The sequence below is a fragment of the Calonectris borealis genome, chromosome 4, assembly GCF_964195595.1.
Source record: "Calonectris borealis chromosome 4, bCalBor7.hap1.2, whole genome shotgun sequence".
Classification (NCBI taxonomy): Eukaryota; Metazoa; Chordata; class Aves; order Procellariiformes; family Procellariidae; genus Calonectris; species Calonectris borealis.
In genome coordinates this window covers 60,825,217-60,846,953 of record NC_134315.1, presented here as the reverse complement: position 1 = coordinate 60,846,953, position 21,737 = coordinate 60,825,217, and the positions used below count along the sequence as shown (strand labels likewise).

The 21,737-nt window shown below is 37.1% G+C and overlaps 1 protein-coding gene across 6 annotated transcripts in view; it reads right to left on the bottom strand.

Annotated features, from left to right (window-relative positions):
• CENPC (centromere protein C) overlaps positions 1–21,737 on the bottom strand; it is a 29,424-nt gene that overhangs the window by 5,872 nt on the left and 1,815 nt on the right. Inside the window, exons 2-18 of one of the 6 annotated variants that reach the window (XM_075149813.1) lie at positions 21,574–21,620; positions 20,319–20,380; positions 19,899–19,996; positions 18,664–18,754; positions 18,341–18,563; positions 17,189–17,392; positions 16,198–16,577; positions 14,694–15,543; positions 14,019–14,057; positions 12,659–12,732; positions 11,675–11,743; positions 10,356–10,460; positions 9,436–9,534; positions 6,666–6,761; positions 6,215–6,369; positions 5,626–5,716; positions 4,069–4,190 (exon numbers count right to left, since the gene is read on the bottom strand). In XM_075149813.1, coding sequence (XP_075005914.1) covers positions 4,114–4,190; positions 5,626–5,716; positions 6,215–6,369; positions 6,666–6,761; positions 9,436–9,534; positions 10,356–10,460; positions 11,675–11,743; positions 12,659–12,732; positions 14,019–14,057; positions 14,694–15,543; positions 16,198–16,577; positions 17,189–17,392; positions 18,341–18,563; positions 18,664–18,754; positions 19,899–19,996; positions 20,319–20,380; positions 21,574–21,620 — 2,760 coding nt within the window. In that variant the 3' untranslated portion in view covers positions 4,069–4,113. Of the gene's footprint in view, positions 1–4,068; positions 4,191–4,234; positions 5,717–6,214; positions 6,370–6,665; positions 6,762–7,305; positions 7,856–9,435; positions 9,535–10,355; positions 10,461–11,674; positions 11,744–12,658; positions 12,733–14,018; positions 14,058–14,693; positions 15,544–16,197; positions 16,578–17,188; positions 17,393–18,340; positions 18,564–18,663; positions 18,755–19,898; positions 19,997–20,318; positions 20,381–21,573; positions 21,621–21,737 lie in introns of those variants that run through there. The other 5 variants (XM_075149811.1, XM_075149815.1, XM_075149812.1 and 2 more) reach the window with 5 other exon arrangements.

The following is a 21,737-nucleotide window of genomic DNA, read 5'->3' as shown; positions in this document are numbered from 1 at the left end:
TATAAATATGGATGTGCACACATATCTGACAGTTTTGCAACCATTTTTCTGCCGCTTTAAACTGCAAAAAGCTTTGTTTAGTAAAACAGGAACAGCTTTCTAACCAAATGAAACTACAAAAAGATAGATTTTCAAAAGAACCTACTAACAAGTAAAGTGATTTTTTTCAAAGGGAGCCAAAGCCTTCAAAAATCTGACTTTTTATTGTGGTGCGACATTGTCAGTTAAGCTCCTTAAAATAAGCCTCTAGTTGTTACCACAATACCTATCATAGAACACAGGTACCTACTAACATGAAGCTAATGAAGTATGTGACTGCTTTTGTTTCCAGCTCTCTCAATTGACAGAAAGCAATCAATTAATATGCTAAATCAGTGATATCCTCCAGGAACAGTACTTGTACCACACAGGCAACAGAAAAGGCCATATCTCTTTCACGACAACAATCCTAACTTCACTCCACAGCAGGTAACACTGGCTAACCGACTTTGGCCTAGCTTAGCACAAACCTGGCTCAGATCTCTACTACGATTAGAGGTGATGTTCTGTACTCTATTGTACGTAAAAAGTTGTGCCATCTGAGCTGAATATATAGTCTATGAAATAATTTAAAAGCTGGTTTAAAAGCTACAACAGGCAAATAACATTAAAGAAACCCTAAGAATATATATTTAAGCTACAGACCACAACATGCACGGGCTATTACTTTAGCATTTTACCAAGTCTAAATAATTTTGTCACATATCTATTTGAAACCACCACAGTAGTTGGTGGAAGTTAGATTACTCAACAGAGTAGAAAATATGCTGATGAAAAGAATCACACGTATGCAGGAAGAAGAATGCTAACTTCTCGCATTTCAGAGAAGGCTTTTTTCTTTCTTAGCAATATCACATTTGGTAAAGGAAAAAATTAGACCACCAAACGTTACCTACGACTGCTAGTAGCCTGATGTACACAAAAATTTGGAAGCAGGAGCCAAAGCAAGACCAGGTAGAGGTGAAACATCACCTGCTTCTTCTAAATAATGACCAATTCTTGTTTGCCACACTGCACAATTCAGCACCCATAGGAGTCCTGGAGCTCAGAACATTATCCTGTACCTCCTCACGCTATATCCAGGCTAATGACACGGAAGCAAGTTTTTTACAAGTGTCAAGTTGAAGAAAAAACATCTAAAATGCAATCCAGACAAATGGTGAACAACCCAGCTTAACTCCTGCTGTGCACTGATGTTTTAAAAAACTGCTTTGAGCAAGTGGCTGCAACTAGTACAACATACATGCTAACAGAATGAACTTAGCAAGGTTCAGTGCCAAGTGCTAATGTTAATGGAAACCGTTTTACATCTCCTTGCAACAGAATTCCACTGAATTTATCTCCATCTGTAACATACTCTTCTTCCTCCCTTTCAAAAACCAAACCCTACTGAATATAGGTGCCAGCCAAGGACAAACAGCTGTGCTTGAAGCCCCATCTAGTGACAAATAGTGGAATTGTTGCTAAACTAAAGCAACATCCTAGATCCATCACCACGCTTCGCACAATTGATTTTGCTACTTAAAAAAAAAAAAACCATAAACATTTTGAGATATAGTCCAACTACAAAATGTTCTCTGCAAACTATACAGGATATTTCTCCCAAGAAACCGACTAGCCAGGAAGCGACAAAACCATCCAGCCTAAAAAGTTACATACTTTACCAAATCCACCCTACTCTGATGATGCTCCCAGCCATAGAGAAAATAGGAAAACACAAACAGGCATTCATGGGATGCTGACCTCGAACCTGCACTTAAACATCTGCCATTTTCCAGCCTGTGTCAGGAAAAGTTTGCACACATGTTACTTCTGCTTAAGAAAACATCCTGAAGGACATATTTCTCATCATTTACTCATGACCCAAAAGAATATCCACTCAAAACTTTGCTGCCAAGTTGCAGTATAGTGCAGTGGGGGAAGACACATCGGTGCCTGATACAACAAGGACAATGTATCACTTCTCATCTGAACCCACCAAACTAGAACATATTGCTGGAAAGCAGCAGGCTGCCTTGAGCTCTGTCACAACATGAATCGACACTTTCCTTTAGGGCCATGAGCTCCATAGTCCATACATGTTCACTAACCCCTTAACGAAGTATTCTTCTGCTACCCAATCTGCAGACAGGTAATGCAGAAGAAAATTTGCAGGGTATCTTCCTTCTGAACTCCCTGGCCTTTAACACAACTGAAAAGTGGTCTTGTTCTGACTTTCAGCTGGAACCAATGAGCTGTTGGGCTCAGAGACCACCACATCCATGCCCTGGCCACTGGGAGACATGCTTGGGCGAGGAGCAGAGGATCTTTGGTCTAATGCTAGCCCTGTACTGTTTTCCAAGTGGCAAATTTCCAGACCTCTGCAGGCCTGAGGAGTTGAAAGACTTACAAACTAAACGTTTTAGTGGGTAAGATCCCCTCAAGCAACGGAGACAGCATGTGTGCCCATCTGGTAGCTGATATGGATGCAACACAGAAGAGACAATATTTGAATCTTGCTGACCTTGAAGAGACCTACCCAAGTCCAAAATTTAGAAAAGCTGCCAACATCAAATTATTATCAGATGTAACTAAATGACTTTTTTTTAATTTTAACTCTTAAACTGCTTACAAAAGTTGAGGCTGTGAAAAAAAAGAAAAAAAAAAGGTCCTTCTGTGCAGTCTGAACTTTGACAGCAAATAGGTCGCATCAGGACAGAGGAAGAACTAAATGGCAATAGGCATGTTCCTCTGTTTCATCTTCTCAGAGTTAAGCATGACCTAGCCATGAACGCAAAAAGATGCCACATACTTCTACTAAGTATTTCCACTGCCAGTCTATATAAGCACTAATCATAGGAACTACTGCTTGAAATAAAGTGGTAAAAAAAAAAGAATACATTATCTTAAATTCCCCAATCTAAAGGGTCTTGCACACAGGCATGGTAATCTTGGTGTCCAAGCCCTTTCACAATCACACGAAGTTAGCTGGCAGCTGAAAGCTTAAGGGAAGCACTAAAGCCAATTCGTCTTTCCTATTTTAATGTATACTCTAAATTTAGCATAAAGATCATGGCCAAGACTGTTTACAAGCTCAATACTCAATCCTCAAGTCCTTAAAGTTTATGATTCCAATTCAATTTTCCCTGCCTCCTTCTCTTCTAGAATAGCAGTGACCATGGAGAGAAAGCACCCTACCAGAATAGCTGTAGTTTATCCTTATCTTCAGCCAGAAGGAACCTTGAAGAGCTTGGGAGACAAATGCTGTGTATACCATCTGCTGTCTAGACTTGGCTTCTGGAGTATACAGTATAATTACAGTTTTCCCAAAGGTCCTCATTATTATCCAGGAACACAGCAAGTAAAACAAAAGGAGATATTAAAGTAATACATTTGGCAATGACCTATTGCTGCTACACAAAATAAAGCTATCCACAATGTTCAGAGCTAATCAAGCCATAGCTTCCATACAAAAGACACAACCGATAAGCTCCTACTTAAGAGCTGCCATTTTACAATTTGAATTTGAGGCACTAATCATATATCTGCTAGACAAGGAAGAAACGCCTGTCATTAACATATTAGAAGAAGGTGGACCCCAGCATACAAGTATTCCAGCAATCCATCTCCTAGACAACAATTACTGGAATGCGAACAGTATGGTCCTACATTTAAATAGAGATTATTCTAAGCAGTTTGTACCAGGCAGATATTAAGACTACCAAACGTTAGCTGAAGGTGTCAAAATTTTTTCAAGTGCTAAGCATCTTTAGGGAGATTAGGCATATACATACAATTTGGAACAACAATGTGCTTTAGCCACAAATTTTATACGTATATCTTTCTGTCTTCAGATGACATGAGAACAGTAACTGATGCAGAGTGAAGCCCTTCAGTACGTCATTTCAGTCTGATAGCAAACTACTGAGGTTCTTTTGGTTTTATTCTTAACTCTTCTTACGTTGAATTCAGCTGTTCTGTATTAATTTGTAATGTTAAGCTGGGCAAACTCAAACACTTTTTGTATGTAAAAAGAACTTCAAAACATACAAAAGCTTGAAAACTGTTTCAGCAAACTTTTCTGCAGAAAGTTCTTCACCTGTCTTTTTTGAGTTGTGTGAAGAGAAGAACACTTTCTTCATTCAGAAGATTACGTATGTTATATCCGTTTCCTACAAATAAAAACAGAGAAAGTTTTCTTTAGAAGCCACCAGCAATTTTTGAAGTCCTGTCTTCAACCAAGTGTATTTTTATTTCATATATTTTAACAGAAGGAATATCAGCTCCTAATCTAGGATGCCACTCTTACAAGCACGTCATTGCATTTCAAAGAGATAACAAGGAATACACAGCTAGTGTAATTTATTTTAACCTGTGGTAAGAATAAAGCGCATCTTTGCTGAGAAGATTTTTACTGAAAAGAATGTAACGGCTTGAGCTCTCAGCTCTCAAAACCCACAGGAAAACTTTAAGGTAACTGAATTTACTTTAACTTATTCCTATAGGAAATCTCAATAAAAACTGCACATGGAAACTTATCTGCAGATCTTCACTTGAGATTTGCATACATACGTGACCACAAATATAGAAAGATCTAAAAGGCACTGAATGTCGGGAATGATCAACATCCTAACATTCATATACAGCCACACTTGATGAATTACAAAGAGATGACCTGTCACAACCATTGCATTGCCCATCCAGGCATACTGAGACAGGCCATCGAGAAGCTGGGAAGAATGGAAATGAAGCATAGACCCTTATGGCCTACGGAACTTTCAGCAGTTTACATAATCTGCTTTCCCAAAAAGCAAACTACCCAAAATTGTCTCTGCAGACCCCTAAACTTTTAAGATTAAAACAAACACAAGAAAAAGCTTCAAAGCATCAAGCATTAATTGAACAATGATTGTTCAATCGGGACATCATGGTGAAAAGTTAATGTAAAAACAAGTGGTAGCTTGTCATTTTCTAACATAGCCTCTTCACAAGAAAGCTGTACAAAAGCTTTCTACAGCTTCATGAACAGCCTGCTTTACAACTACTACAAACTCTCCTGACTAGTGTCTTACCCACTGAAGGACAGCTTCCCATATGGAATTCATTCCACTTTTACCTCAGAAGGGCAAAATCAGAGGGGTCTAAACTCTCAACAACCCACATGAAGTTACAACCTGTTCAACAAGACATTCTGCATCTTCTATGTATCAAGCACAAAGCGTAAAATATGGTGAACAGATCCAAATGGATTTTCGTAATTTTATGTAGAAAAAACAGCAAACAGATGGTGACCAAAACAATTATATTAACTACAACTATATTAAGCTGTCTGTGAAGTTTCCCCAACATTATAGCTAGGGACAGAACCAGAATACCAAGAGAAATTCACTCTTAGAACTTGGTAGTGTAATCAAAAACTTTGAGGCCAACTTTGCATCACTGCATTCAAAGGTTAGGTCATCAACTCACGTCCAGTGTTGGGTCACATTCCTTCCTTCGTAACCCTACACTTTCCCCCTCTCTACTGAAACTTACCTCTTCCCATCATTCAGCTCGGTTTTGCTTCCCAACATGCTAATTCAGTCTCACCCATCTCCATGTACTTACCTGCTGGAACATAGAAGAAGTCCCCTGTAGTCAGATAATATGATGTCTTATGTAAGGTAACAATAATTTTGCCGCAGATAACATGGAAAGCCTTAATGAAAGCCAAAGGGTTCTAAGATTAGCAATGTTTCCTTTGCAAACATTTAAGAAAGCTATCCAAGAAAACATACTCTTTGTTTTGCATACATGTTGTAACAAAGATCAAAAAACAAATAAGCTAGCAGACCGGCAATCCCTTTTTCCTACCCTGCTGAAAAATAAGATGCACAACTTAGAAGGGGAATGGGGGCTAATTTTATTTATTTGATACTTTTATCTTGCCTGCAAGATCCAGACAGTAAGCGTACCTGGACATATGGATTAATGAGAAGCAAAGCAGGGCAATGTGCATGCAAAGTACCTCTAGCAAGTTTCTTTTGTTATAACTGATTTCACAACTGAAATGATTCATTAATGTTTCCTGTATTTATTTGCATTACAGGGGAAAAAAATCCTGAAAAACTGTCAACTACGTATGCTACTTCTAACCATTCTAAGATTTTCCGTTTACATAGTCCATTTTATAAAAATAAGAAAAAAGCATACTTACTATTGTATCCATGTGGACAAACTGGTGTCCCTTTTCTTTAAACGGTTTCAAAATCAATCTACCAGTGGCAAAAGCAGATGTATTCAAATTTTTATATATTTCTACTGATTCATCTTTGAAGAAGCATGAGTGACTGCTTTCAGTGTTAACACATTCTACAAAAAAAAGTCCAGGAGATTAATGCTAACACATAATTACTCTTGTTACTTGCTCAATAACTACTTAGTAGATCATACGTATTACATATTGTTGCAGTGTAACATCCCCAAGAGCTAGACTCAATATTTAGCTGAAAAATCAGGACACTTCTTGTGTCTCCCTCAGAATTTTCTCCAGAAGGGCAACAGCTCACCTTCTTATGCCCAATGTGGCATGAACAATTTGTTTTCTTATCAGTCTAAACACTTATTACATAATTCAGAAAGGCCCTTGGTCACATCCCTCAACTCACCTAGAAGTACTTCCTCATTTGTTACTGGGTCCAGCACAATGGTTGGCTTAGAAGTATCAGCTAGGGTGTGATCCAAATTTGCAGGTATCTCATTTCCTGAGGAGACAAAAAAAACCAAAACAAAACCAGAAAAATAACCATTCTACATTTTAAAAACTTAATTATTTAACCACAACTTTTCCACAATTTTAGATTTCACACATAAGTATTTAAATCTGTTTTATTAACAGACTGAATACACTTTCTTCACATAAAAGGAAACCATCCATAACAATTCTTTGAAAATGTAATTTTCATTGGAATTATTTCTGTGTGTAATAGATAAAGGGTCTCTAAATCCTAAAGAATTTTCCAGGGGAATGCCAACTATTTATTCTACGCTATTAATAACAGTATTTACTCAAAAGTATCTGTGTTTTAAGAGAAGTGCTTTTCTAGCAACAGATGCTGAGAGGATATTGAGAGGATATAAAACATGTGATGAAGTATGAAGAACAAGTTTTTTCCTTTTACCTACTGCTGATGGGCATCAGGAGACTTAAGAGATAAAGTGTTCTAAAGAATAAGCACATGTTCAATTTTCTTTTTCTCAAGAAATACCATTACAGGAATCTCACTGTAAGTTGTAAATCAGAGAACTGTTTCTATAATAAAAAGGATTTTTCCACAGAAGGAAATAGCCTAAGAGTTGATGACAACCTTATGCTTTTCAAATAGAAAAGAAACACTGGAGAATGTTCATGACAGAATAAATATCCCAAAGCTCTCTTGCAGAACTCTCTTAAGCAGACAATTTAAGCTCCACAGTGCACGGGAAATTTCTTTAAATGGAGTCAGAACAAGGATGTTAAAGGCAAGCTATAGTGCTTTATAGGCACTTGTGGCTGCTTAAATACTCTTACGCCAAGACAGTCAGGGGTAGGAAGTAAGTTACTGTGTTTGAAATAGCTTTGTTCCAACATAACCATCTCTCTATAAAAAGAAGCAGCAACAGGTGCAACTCTATAGCTATTACCACAGAATTTTTATCGTATCAATAAAATTTAGGAATTTGTCCGAGAAATTCTACTCAGCTGATGGTCCTTATATGCATCACTTAAAATTCAAGGATGCAAGCGAAAAATTATCTCTCAGGATGAATGTCTGTTAAAGATGAAATCCATCACTTCCGGAAGACAGTTCAAATGCACCTAAAGCAACCAATAATTCTTGTAAGATACAGTATGAAGAGTCACTACCAGCTCAGGTTTACATGGACTGCAAATGATTTATATTAAAACATAAACTGTACTTAGATCAAAGGTTGATCTAGACCAGGGTCCTGTCTCCCATCTACGGCCAAAAGCCGGTCCCCTTCCATCCCCCAAAATGCCATAATAGAGTAATGGCACTTTCATGGAATACTTTCCACATGGAGCTCACACACTTTATTTAGAGCTATTAACAGTTAAGTCTTCTGTGAATTTATCTAGTTCTCGCCTTGAATCTACATAAATATTTTTATCCACAGTATTCTGAGGCAGAAAGCACATAGTGAGAAGAGCGACCTTATTTTGTTTGAAAAACCCAGCTCTCACTATCTTCTTTCCACATCTTCTAGTTCTTGTGTTTAAAAACAAACAAAAAACCCAACAAAACTAATGACAATTTATTTCTATTCCCCTGCTCCATGCCACTCGTGATTTTATGGGTCTTTCTCACATCTCCGCAGTACTCTCTTCAGGATTGAGGAGCCTTCACCATGTAGTTGCTTCTTGTACAGAAGTCCTTCCATGTTTTTGACAATCTTTCTCTGAACCTTCTCTAGTCCTGCTACTTTCTTTTTGAGGTAAGGAATAAAATTTACATTCTAGACACTCTAGAAAATCAGAAATTTGTACCAATATTGATTGTTTTCTTCCTTGTTTCTCTACTGATTTTTTCAGCCCTGATTTGTTTTAGAACTGTGTCAGGACCATATGGCATTTTCCACGTTTGTTAGCATTTGTTTTATTTGTTCCATAACTTCACATAGAAATGTTTCCGTCTCAAACAAAAGCTCTACACAGTCCCCATAAAGAAAGGTTCTTTAGCATCAAAACATCTTCCACAGAGAGCACAGCAAAAATAATTTGGTTTTTGGACTTGGACTCCATCTCCCTTTTCTGAGCACTACCTACATATTTATTATCTGCTGGCCATAGAGGCTCTAGCAAGCTTCTTGTTCCTGTTTGTTTAAACATAGATTTATTGCCCACTTTTAACCATTTTATGCACTGTTCTTAAAGCTCTCTCTTCACCTACCTTGTTATGTTTTTGTATTTAACCTACAATAGCTTAAAACTCTATTGACACCATATGCTGCCTTTTCAGATGTGATATTACAGGTATCAGTAAAACGACCAGAAGTTTTTATACCTTAACTGTGCGTTATGAAACTAAACACATTAGCATCATTAATCAACGAGCGGAACAAGGACAGAAGAACAGCTTATTTTCTTCAACCCCTGCTTTAAAGGCACCACAACACTTCCAGATATGTCCTGTATCTCTTCCTTTCTAATGCTGAGAAGTTAAAGTTTTTACAAGAAGATTATACAGCATTGCTATAGCTACAATAAGAACAGGTTCTTCCACATCAGATCACATTAACACATTTCATTATAGAATTATTTTCACTCAGAGAGAGAATCAAGTTTTTACAGGAGAAAAATCTTACAGCAATAGAGTATTTGATTACAGATTTATTTTTTTTTTTAAGGTATCAGGAAAAAAAAGGCTGTGTTCATACTTGTTTCATCTCTTTTCTGCTTGTGACCACCCTTCTTCCGTTTAATCTTCCTGTGAGGTTCTGTTTCTGGACACACTATTCCACTAATCACAAGCCCTCCTGAAACAAAAGGAAGTTAAACAAAGTTCACTAACTCCTAATAATTTTATAAGAATGCAGACTTGCACAACCAACAAGCATTTCAGTTGAGAACATATTTCCTTGATGCTGAACTTTTCAGATAGCTTTAGAAAGCCAGAACGAACCAAAAAGCTTTTCAACATCAAGTATTTTGGAGTGAATGCAACTTGAGACTTTTTGAAAAGAATTTGATCATATTTCAGTCAAAGAACATTTCAGAAAGCAATGACATGAGAGTCAATTTTTAAAACAAAATATCAAGTTTAGGGACACAAAGAAATACTATTTTCAAGCAGACTAATTAATTAGGAAAGGACCACATTAGGCTGAATTGTCAGAAAAAATCCCTGAGAACAAGATACATTCTATCACTTAGGGAATTTAAGACTGAGACTGGATAAAATATTATAGTATCTGTTCTGGAGAACAATCCCCACACAAAGAGAAATGCTCCAATGAATGATCTAGTCAATTGTCTCTTTTTCTGGTATCAGATGATCAGAATCTTTGATGTAATAAACCTACCAGTACAGAGAAACTGTTTTGTTCTTCCCTAAACAGTTAAGGCAAGAGTACTTAACATGCTCTGCTGATACTATTTCTAGCTGACACAGGAGTATCAGGACAGAAAAAGACTACACAGAAAGATGACTAAATAGCTGGACACCATAAATAATCTGCTTTTTAAAAAAATTACCAAATAGTAAGCGTCTCAAAGCTTTCATGGCACAAGATCAACCCACAGATTTCTTTTTATTGCCCTACCAGGAGAAAGCAAATAGGTGTTTTGGAACTAATACCTGAAGGCCTCATCGTATAGTTTACGCGCTCGCCTCGCCAGTATTCCAGAGGTCTTAGTCGTATCCTTTTTGTCCGACGAACATTAGGTGTGTTGGAAGGCATTACTAATTTCAAGGATAAATTCATTCACATTAAGTATGAAAGGAAAATTCAGAAATGGAAAACATTAAATATACTTTCCTGTTGTTCCTTATCAGCACTTCCCAGCTGATATTTTTATCACATTGCTATGATGACAGGAAAAGGGAATCAAGTATTGCCAAAAACCTTCTTCTGCATACATCAGTATTTCACTCTCCTTTTTCTTAAACAGTCACCATGCTGACTTTACATCAGATTTCATTCTCTGCATCTTGGTGAATCACTGAGATATGGACATTAGGGGCTCAAGCACAAGGAGCAGCAAACACGCTACAACTGCGAAGACAAAGCTCTCGACAAAGACTAAGAACCCTGCCTAAGTCTGAGGGATTTCATTAGCAACAGGGAAAAGGCACTGCCTTGGTTATGGCAAGAGGAGAGTAACAGAGACTGCATAAGCAGCCCCTCCTCTTCCAGATTCTTAAGTCCCATCTCCAAGGTCCGGAAGAGCAGCACTTTTGCCACCAGAAATCCCACACATTTCCAAGACTTCTTAGATACTTATCTTCAGACTTACTTATTACATAGTCTCAACTTTCAAATTTTCTAAGCTGCCATATATGAATACAGTAAGATTCGATATTTTAGTGTTTGTAAGAAAGAATAAAAGCCCCTTAAGAGTTAAGAGCAAATTAGTCAAGAATATTTAAATGCTAAAAATAAAAATGGTAAATAAAGAAAACCTTGCTGAAATAGTTTTTGAAGGTAGACAACTATAGTGCTGTGCATAAAATAATAATGAAGGGAATAAAAACCAATAAAAACAGACTAGTATGGGACTACAATCAACTGCATGCCCATTGTTCCATCCTACCCAGACTCAGACCACCACAGAAGGCAGGTTATTTGCACCCTCAGTTACACTGTGTAGAACTAATTCAAACTCTTACTGTTCTCACTGAACTCAACATTAAACGAAAAATAGAAATGTGACAGTTAAAGATAATTGTTGAATATAGTAATAAAAAAAGAAACACCAGAAGTTTTTAAAAGTAACTTAAAATTGGAGCAGGGTTATAATACCCTGAAGAACCAACAAGTCTTATCGGTAAATAATTATTAACATATGAACCCATTTCTAGGCATTTTCCTGTGTCTCCTTCAGCAAAATTTACATCAAGTTGGAAATGCATTTGTATTTATGCACTTACACTAAGATATTTTAAAATAATCTTACCTATTTTATGCCTTGCTATGTTGTCTGACAACAGATCTCTTACTTGACAATTGAAGTCTTCAGAAGTATCTGAAAATATATTCAAAAAACCACCACTATAGGCATTTACTATTCCTGACTTTTATTCAACATACCCATTGGAAGCAACCAAAGGTAATACAAGCAGAAGTCCCAATGTTAGTATTCCCACTAACAATTTTTTCTTTAAACATGTATGAAACCCGATGTAGATAAACAGTATATGTAATTAATTTTTAAACAGTGTAAGCTTGAAAATTACATTAAAACTACATATTCAAGTAAATATTCCTCAGACCCATCCCTCTGATAAAACAAACATTGGCAAATTATAACTACACATATAATCTTATTGATCAAAATGCACGGTCATTCAGCTTTATACCACTCAAACCTAACTTTAGAACAAACTTCTTACTAGAACACACGCAAAACCTCATCTCTGGAGAAAGCATTGCATGAATTAATAACATTCACAACTGGCTCTAAAATACTAACGAAAAGACTTTCTATCCCCGGGGCTCATATTCATTATGACAATATGTGCAACTTGTGTAGGTAAACTTAAAAGAAAACCAAAATATTTTTAGGCGAACAGGCCACGACTCCATAAGACTGTACAATTTGGTCTAGGGTGGCCTGAAGTGATCGTATATAGTACCATCACAAGGCAACACACCAAACTGGTACAAACTGAGTCTAAAAAATTTGCTCAAAGTATTTTGGAAGGATAACTATCCTGGTAGGCTTGATGCCAAACCGTGTAGTGCTTGTCCTTCCAAAGCTAACACGATGTAAAGCTGGCATACTGTATCACGTACGTGGGCAGAAATATGACCACAGCCAATACAATCTGCATTTCTTATTCTGGACAAGCAGAACACAACAGAAATTACTGTACCATCAATTACAGCTTAGAAGAAGCTTATACATAAAATGCAAGAAAATACCAACTTTAAACATTACCTGAAGATGTATTATCCTGTTCATGAGACTTACTTCTGGAAGCAAATTTATCACAATGTTCTAGAACAGGCCCACTTCAAAGGAAAAAAAAAAATACACCTGCTTGAATATGTTAAATGTCAAAGGAACACTACAGCACTAGCAAGAATAGCAAATTTAAGTTTTTTTCAGATCATGTGGGATAGGTTTTTTTCTTTCTAGACATCTGTCCGTACCGATTAGACACTGAAGCAAATGACTGCTAGTTAGGAATCACAGGTCTGAAATTCATCAATTGCTCCTCTACTCGGTCATCAGGCAGACAAACTAGTGTTCACACCCCTCTAAACAGGTTTCCTACAAATCTTGTAACTTCTTTTTCTTTTTCCCCCCTTGCAGAATAAACGGACCTTTTCCTCTCCTCTGCAGCATTACCTTTCAAACAATTTTCCATAGACCATGATTATAGAAGTGCTTTAAAGAAATGTTTTGCATACTGTAAGGAAAGGACAGTAAAATAGTTTGTAACTGTAATTTGTAAAATGTATTCTGTCATAAAATCTCCCCCATAAAATGGCAATAATTAACATGTATGTAACTCCACCAAAGATTCTCTAGCAATCAAATCACTTATAACAGGACTGCTCTTACAGCCTTAGCATTAGTACCCCTAACCTTTCTTCCTTCCCCAATCTGTGGCTGTGCTTCATTGTTTTTACCGTGCCAATGAAGTTCAGCTGTGATCCACTCAAACTCCAAAAGATGCATTTCGATGCTAGATTAGCAAACCTACACTACAAATTTGTCCAATTAAGTCTGCAGTGGGCTCACTTATAATAAAAAAAAAAAAAACATTTTCAGTAGAATTACAACTGAATTCAGTTCAACAGTAGAATTCAGTAAGAATTTAGTAAATTCACAGACTGCCACTCCTGTTTGCTTTGTTATCAAGTTCCCATCCCATGAAGGAGAAGATATGTGCATATCTACATGCACAAACAAGAGTTTGGATTGTAGATATAGTTCTATACCCTACTTAACAGCAACTTCATTAGTACAGTTGTTATTAGTTATAGGAGCACTGGTATTTCTGTTCAAAAATCACACACTAATGTCGAAGCAAGCCTCAAAGGAAAAAAAAAATCCCCAAAGGTAAGAAACTTACTATGACCCCTTATTCATGACAGGAAGAAGAATTTTATTAGTTTATTAACTGTATTAGCAGGTATTTAAACACCTCACGCATCAATCATGATCCCTTTTCAATGAGGTTCTTCACTAGTAGAACACGGAACACAGCAGTAGTACCAAACAGCTGTTCTGTCTCAGTGGGGCAGAAGTGGGATTAAATGCAAGTTTTACAGACAACTCAGGAAATCACCTTTCATGACTCGTAGCCTTCTCAGCTGCAAAGGAATCTCTAGAAGAGAAAAAATTATTATTATTATTATTATTATTACATTTACTGTTCAGTCAATTTTACTTACTGAAAGGAACCTGTAGGTCAATAACTTTACATACTGAACAGAACCATAAAAAAGACATTTTTAAAAAAAACTTAAAAAGCAATGCAAAGAACAGTGATTAAAAACTCAAACTGTTTAAAGAAACTTTCTCTTTTGAGTACCAATCATTAGTAAAGTTACCTCCACAAAAATAAATATAGCTGAAGAATTAAACACACTATTTTCTCAATTCATAAACAAAGTAACAAACCTGACAGTGAAGTTATTCTACAGGTGGGGGGGTTGTGTGTGCATGTGTGTCTTTTTTTGTCTTTTTTTTTGTTTATAAACTGGATCTGCTACTCAAGTCTCAAAAGAACACTTTAAAAATTCCAGCGTAAGTTTCCTTATGTAGAAGCAGACACTAGATTTGGCACCCACCTGTGAGAATAGGACATTGATTACACCACTTGGTTTCTCTATTAGCTATTCAACCAGTCTGAAACTGTCACATAGTTCAATTGGGCCATTACTGCTTAAAAGTTAACAAGATGTGTTTAATTATCTACCAAGTTATACCACACTTCTAAGGAATTACATAAAAAGCTTACTGTAGACCACGTTGCATGTTACGTTTTCTTTTGTTACTTTTTATTTTCACATCTGATAACTTCTGTTTTTTTCTTGCCATGTCCTGTACAGAAAAGCTGTCAGAATCCGTTTGAGACTCAGTGTCCTCAGGGTCTGAGCAAACACCTTTACTGGTTCTGTGATGAATCTTTTTGGGTATCTTCCCTGAAGACTTAGCTGACAATCGTTTCTTTTCAGAATTCTTCACGCTGTCTATGAGATGCTGTAGGGCTTTTGCAGGAGTTTTGTTATTTGCACCGGCAAGTGACTCCAATGTGTGCGATACATTTTTAGGCTTTTCAGACTTAGCCAACTTCTGACTCACGGAAGTCTGTAATTTCTGATGCAGGGGTGAGGTAAACACTTCATTCAATTTTACAAGCTCTTTTTCAAGCTCTTCTTCACCAGGTTCACTGTCAGAACTCTCCTCTCTTTGTAACTGAGGCTTTTTATTACTACTTTTCTTGCCAGATTTTTTAAGCTTCTTCCTTGGACTTTCTGCCTGTCTCTTAGCTACTGTATCTTTTGGAAGTTTCTGCTTAGCAGTTTGTTTCTTGCGAACTAAATGCTGAGAAGCTTTTGAAGCCGACTGCGGATACTTGGAAGACTTGAGATTCTTTTTTGGAGACACAGTCCTCTCTTGCTGATGCCCAGCTGAGGGCATAGGTGAATCCTCACTTGGCATCACCCTTGGTTTACATTGTTCTGCATCAGATGCTTTTGTTTCCAATCCAGACCATGACACCCTCAGTTCTTCAGCTTCTGGTTTACAGGACGTGTCCTTTTTCTGGTTTGGAGAGCCTTGCCTAAGTGCATCCTTTTTAGTCTTTCCTATCAATACAAAAAACACCTGGACATTAATATCTTTTCCCATTAAACCTGAAGATATATGTTGACATATGAACACATAAAAATAAACCAAAGAATCAAAAAAAAAAAAAAAAGTATCACAAAACCAGATTTTTCCCTGATGGTTAAAAGAAGGCTTTCTCTGAACTATAGCATATGAAAAATTCAAAACAGAATTTTTGGTGTACTTCCAGTATTTCCTAGCAGAAAAAAAGGGCAGAAATGTTACATTCAATCTGCTTTCTGGTTTTCAGTGCTTCCTGTTACAAAACCCTTCTCAAATAATTGCTAAAAACTGATCCCCTCCAGTTCAAAGCACGTATCTTAACCTCCTTTCTATGGAGAGAGGAGCAAAAGCTTGTGGGTACCTACCTTCTTGTCTGCTCATAAGAAAAAGCAACACTGCTAACTTAATTTGGGGGTGGTGGGGAGGGAGGGAGGAAAAATTGAAGACACTGTCTCACTGCCTTATATACACCCAAACCTAACTGTGCAACTGAAACATTGAAACATCAATAATTAGGAATCCATTAATGTCTCTCATCTACTTTATCCTTATTTCCCAATAAGCCACCCCCAAAAAATCCAGCACCATGACCTGGAAGGAGAAGTCTGAAGACCTGTTAAATAACTTACCCATGTGAGTACTGTTTTGCCTTTGAGATTTAAGGACATTTCCTTCACTCTTAGAGACTGGATCTGATTCTGATGTTCCTTTGAAGTCATGTATTCTGACATCCAAATCATTCATTTTCTGTTTAGTAAGTGCTTCAACCTGTACTTTTCTGTTCTTGCCTTTCTTACTCTCTGTCTTCTCCTTTTCAGAGGGCTGAGATTTAGAAACAGGAGTTGCAGAGCCATATTTTTTTGATTTTTTGTTCTTATGGGGTATTGAAAACCAAGAATTAAAAGATACACCATCTGATTCATCAATTAAAAATTCACATTCATTTTCTATTTCCAAATCTTGATCTTTCACAGGAGGAGGTGATGGCGGCGATATTGAGGCTGAATACCTAAAGAAAGGAGGGACAAAGTATTCACATCATTTGGGGGGGGAAAATATTTACTTTCAATCTTGCAAATCTAGTGGTGACTCTAGAACACCTAAACACACTACAGGACATTCCTCGGAAGAATTATTACACAGTTCATCGTTCATTGCCCTTTAGCTTCCAGAAAGAGCACAAGGCCTGCTTCTCCTTGCTTTGGCCTCATATTCATGCCTCATTATTTCTCAGATGCTGGAGAGTCAACTTCCTATCTAACCGGTCAGATCCATATTAGCTCTGAAGAAGACTGCTTGATCGCTGATAACTTCAGAATAAGGTTTTCCTGAATCCTCCAACCCAGCTATCAAAACATCTCAGACTCAATCGGAAACACCACTCAACAGCCACATACTATTTTACTGGCAGACAAAAGCAACAGCACTGTTAAATATTAACAGCACAAAACTTAGAAACAACTATTCAAACCCTTTCTCAAGTGGCACTTTTCAGCAATGTTGGACTATCCCAATACATTCTCCCAGACCATGTTTATAGATAAAAGGATGTTGCTCCAGTACTCAGGACTGGGTTATTTTACTAGCAAATTATGTTCCATATTAAAGCTCAAAATAAACCTTTTTCCAAGCGTTCCTGTTGCTACAGCTGCTAAGACGACCGAAGAGAAAGGCTTCTCTTTCTGTACAGAAGACGTAGCAATATGTTCTGTTCCTTGCACGAGAACAACCTGCTCAGCTCTCCCAGTCTGAGGTCCTTCCAAATTTTCAACTTCCATGTGGCTCTTCACTGCAGCAGGAGTATTTTGGTCATCAAAATGTAATCTATGTATGAGAAACAGCATTCAAATATCATGCTATAAATCCTGAGTGCACATTAAAGTATCGTGTGGATGGACAGATGCTCTCATTTTTTCCTGCTGACAGTGTCTCACTTCTTAGGAATGAGCTTCCGTTTGGTAGTTTGCTGGAACACAGGTTAGCAGTACTACTTCCCAGCATAGTAGCAAGTGTCCAAATCAATGAGGCAACAGGGGGGCAGTTTGGGACTCCAGATCAAGGTGAGGGCAGCTCAGCAAGACAAATTCCTAATTGCAGGAGAAGGTGCTTCAGAAATTGTCAGGTTTTCTAGACCCTAGGTGCACTCTTCCCAACCTCACTCCTCCAATGGGAGTCAATGGAATCAGTGTCAGTCCCTCTCTATCATCTACCCTGGAGATTCAGTCCTCCAGGAAAGCAGAACTGTGGCAGGGACCACTGGCTGCTAATGCAGCTGGGCTTCAAATTTTCCAAAGAGGAGATAATGATCACAACTGAAGTTGTTCTACTTTGAATAAAACATTTGTATATTCAGTGTGAGAGGAACAATGACTGCTCATCTCTGCTTTAATAAATTTTTTGTTAACTTTTAAGTCAACGCTGTCAATAGGATTCACTGAAAAAGTCTAGACATCTGAGAAGCTGGTAATTTGGGGCACTTCCCTGTGAAAAAGGAGTTCAGATCTATTCTGACAGGCTTCCTGCACTTGGGTACTGCACTTTTGGGAATTAACCCTTATCACCAGAATATTTAATAAAAAACAATTCTGCTCTTTCTAAACCCAGATATGGAAATTTTCTAAAAAGCTTGGAATTATTTTTTATGAGTTCACAATCCAAACTCATAAGTGATTGAAGCCACCATGTTAATTTACCCGGGGTGGGCACAGCAGGGGGGAAAGGGAAGGGACGACACACGGACACGACACCACCACCACGTTCAGCTCTACTTACTTATGTACAGGAAAACTTTTTGCTTCCTCCACAAGAAGAGGTGATCCAACAGACCCGTGATCATCCTCAGGGTCTGAAGACATGGCAGGACTTTTGCGTAGTGCGTCAACATCTTTTAATATATTATTTGTTTCTCTTTTAGACCCAGGAGACACTGTTTTTTTAGAATCAGCTACATAATCATTTATTGCAGGCTTCAGGGGTGATTCATGTGACCATCCTGCTATATATATAGAATAGGTTTAATTCTTCTACTCAAAACCTTACAAAATCCCAAGAAACAGTTACCCAAAAAAACTTAATGCAATAATGGTGCTACCAACCTCTGCGGCTGACTGGTTTTAGTGGTGATGCAAGTAAGGATCCTGCAGAATTACAGGCTCTTTTCACAGAGTTAGTTAACCCTGCCTTTGGCTGTCATAGTCAGTAACGAATAATGAGACAAAGTAAAATATTTGATAAAGCAACAGTATATTGACAGGAATATAAATTTCTACAGAACACAATATAACTTCCTTCCCTTGATGCTTACTCATTTGAAGCACAGTTCTATTTTAACCAAACACTTCAATTTTCTATCATGTAAGACTTTCTAAAACTAACTGTAAATTTCTAACAACAGGTAAAACAGTGTGTACAGTAAAAATCAATTTGCAGCTTTGAACAGACATCCTAGTCCACAGGCAAGCTATTTACTCTTTTCATTAGAATAAATTAATACAAACAATTTAATTCACCTTTATTAAGTCAGGCTGAGGTTTTGCAAGAATTACTTGGAGATTATATGGTATGTTAACATCAGACTAAAGTAAACAAACGCCATTATAAAGGATGCCTGTTCTCAACACTGCCATTAATAGAATATCTTATTTTTACAAAAACCTACTGGAATCAAAATACTAAAACTAAACATACGAAGTAGATTACTGGCATCATTCTCTCAGACAGCACACTAACAAGTCCTTCAACTTGTTTCCACTCTTGAACAAAATTACAGATATACAAAATTATTGTATGGATAACTGTTTATCAGGAGTTGACAAGCTGCTTTTACACAAGAATCATCTTTCAATTTTACTGTCCATGAGATAGCTAAGAACTGTGTCCATATATCTGGCGAAGTGACTGAAACCAACCCCAATGGAGCCCAAGACTCATACCCACCACCAATTAAAAGGCAGCGTGCTTCAATCTGAGACCACAAGAAATTTAATTATCCTGGACAAAAAGCTGAAAAGGTTTTCATTAGCAAAAACCCAAGAAAATAGCTATTAAATAAATCTAGTTATTTTAGATATATAGATAGATAGGTTTAAGTATATACTATACTTTTTTATTTACTATTAGAGCACAACAAACTAAGAAAAAAACATTACCAACAACTATTGCAGAAGGTTAAATTATAGCCTATATACTAATACAAGTGACATATGGAGCTTATTCATTCAACACTCATACAGAACTAAATCCTACAGACCTAAACGTGTACCCAAGTGAAGCTGTACCCAAGTGAAGCTGTACCCAATGCTACATTGTGACTCTGCCATAACTAACTTACCCGTTGGCTCTGTATTGAAGTCCTCTTCTCATTTCTAACAATAGGAGTTGAGCAATGGGTTGCACTTGGAGAGCTTATTGTAAGATCACTGCCACAACCTATAAAGAAAAAACTATAAATAAGGGATTCTTGGAATCGTCCAGGTTTCATTTATCTTAACAAGTTGCTAAGGCTCGTTAAGGTCATGTAAATCCAAACAAGAAACCAGCTACTCAGGAAAAGATCACCTTTATAAGACAGCTAAGACACAGTTTTAAGCGCTGGGAAGGGGGTGCTTTTAAAGACTGTGAGAAAGACTTTATTTTTATCCATTTTATCTCTATTTTTTATTTCTATTTATTTACCACTAAATATAATACAAGGCAGAAATGAATTTTTTTCTTTAACCAGCAAATTAAGCAAAACCAAATAAAAGCTTACTTTCGAAACAATCCTGTATGAGTTTCAGTACATTTTGACCTGGCTGTACTTCAATCTTATTTCTAGAAAGAAAAGGGGGAAAAAAAAATATTTTCAATCAAAAATACTAGATGTTCCTATCCCAGCAATATAAAAATAGTAAAGTTATTACTATTTAGTATTTTAGATTATTATTTCCAGTAGTCCCAACTTTAATATATTTTATCTACCATTTCCATGCACAGATATCTGCAAAGAAATAAGTATTCCAGGAGAAAAAGCCCCACTGCCACAGAGTATGATGAGAATGAAGAAATCTCTCTACATAAAAGAAAACATACAACTACTGCAACAGTCCTCAGGTAAAAGAGTTTTGGGATGAATAGAGATTCTCGCTTGAAATAAACAAATTTTTAAAAAAATCAGTCCTCAAGTAGTATTACCTGCACAGTGATCCAGTCTCAGCAGACCCAGAAATGAAACATGTAGGCTGCACATCTATCCTTTCATACAAGGAGTCACTCTCTGCTTCTCTTTCTACCACTTATCCACAGTTATTCTGTGCTTCTACAAAAGTTTCAGCAGCCAGAATTGGTTGAGGTATCAAATCCGTAAGCAAGCTAGCAGCTCAGCTGCTTGGATCACTATTTCAAACTTCCCCAGGACAAATGAAAATGGCAGAAGTGATCCACTAGCCAGACCATGTTGATTAAAACCAAAATAACAAGAGAAAAGCCATGGAGTATTTCTCCCATAATGATTATTATATGCCTTTAAAAATAGGTAATTTGGTAGATCTGGTAAGCTCATGAAATGCATGTCTAAAAATGGATTCCAGTAACAAAAAGCTCACGGACTTCTGACATGCCTTTAAAGAAAGCTACAGCACTGCAAATACTCAAACTCATCTCTAACATCTATCAGCAAGGGCCAAATAAGCTAGAACTCTCCGTGGGCTTCATTTCTCTACCTCTTGAAAGGCAAAATGTTTGCACAGACTGCTGCTTCCGTGCTCAGGCAGCCTAGTTAAGGGTAGCTTAGGTATAGCTACACCACAGTCTGCTGCCTCAGCAGAGGAATACAAAGGAAATCCTTGGTGCTTTGCCCCCTAGCACAGTTTGCTCCTCCCACCACTAAGAAATACAAGTTTGGGAAATATCATATGATCAGTTTAATAAGATACACCCGATAGTTTTGACATTAAGCTCTCGGACAAAAGTCAACCTAAGTTTTCCAAGCAATCATATCTAAGAATAAATTTTTAAATGTAAATTACCCTCCTCCATGGCAGAATCTTGCTCTGTAGTCTTTTTTAAAATGATTCTGTGAAAAAATAAGAATCAATTTTTACTAAGCATGGTGACACTCGACAGAAAAACAAATAAGTGACCAACCTCCTGTTTCTCCTGTAAGGAAGTCTTGAGGATTCTCGATCCATCT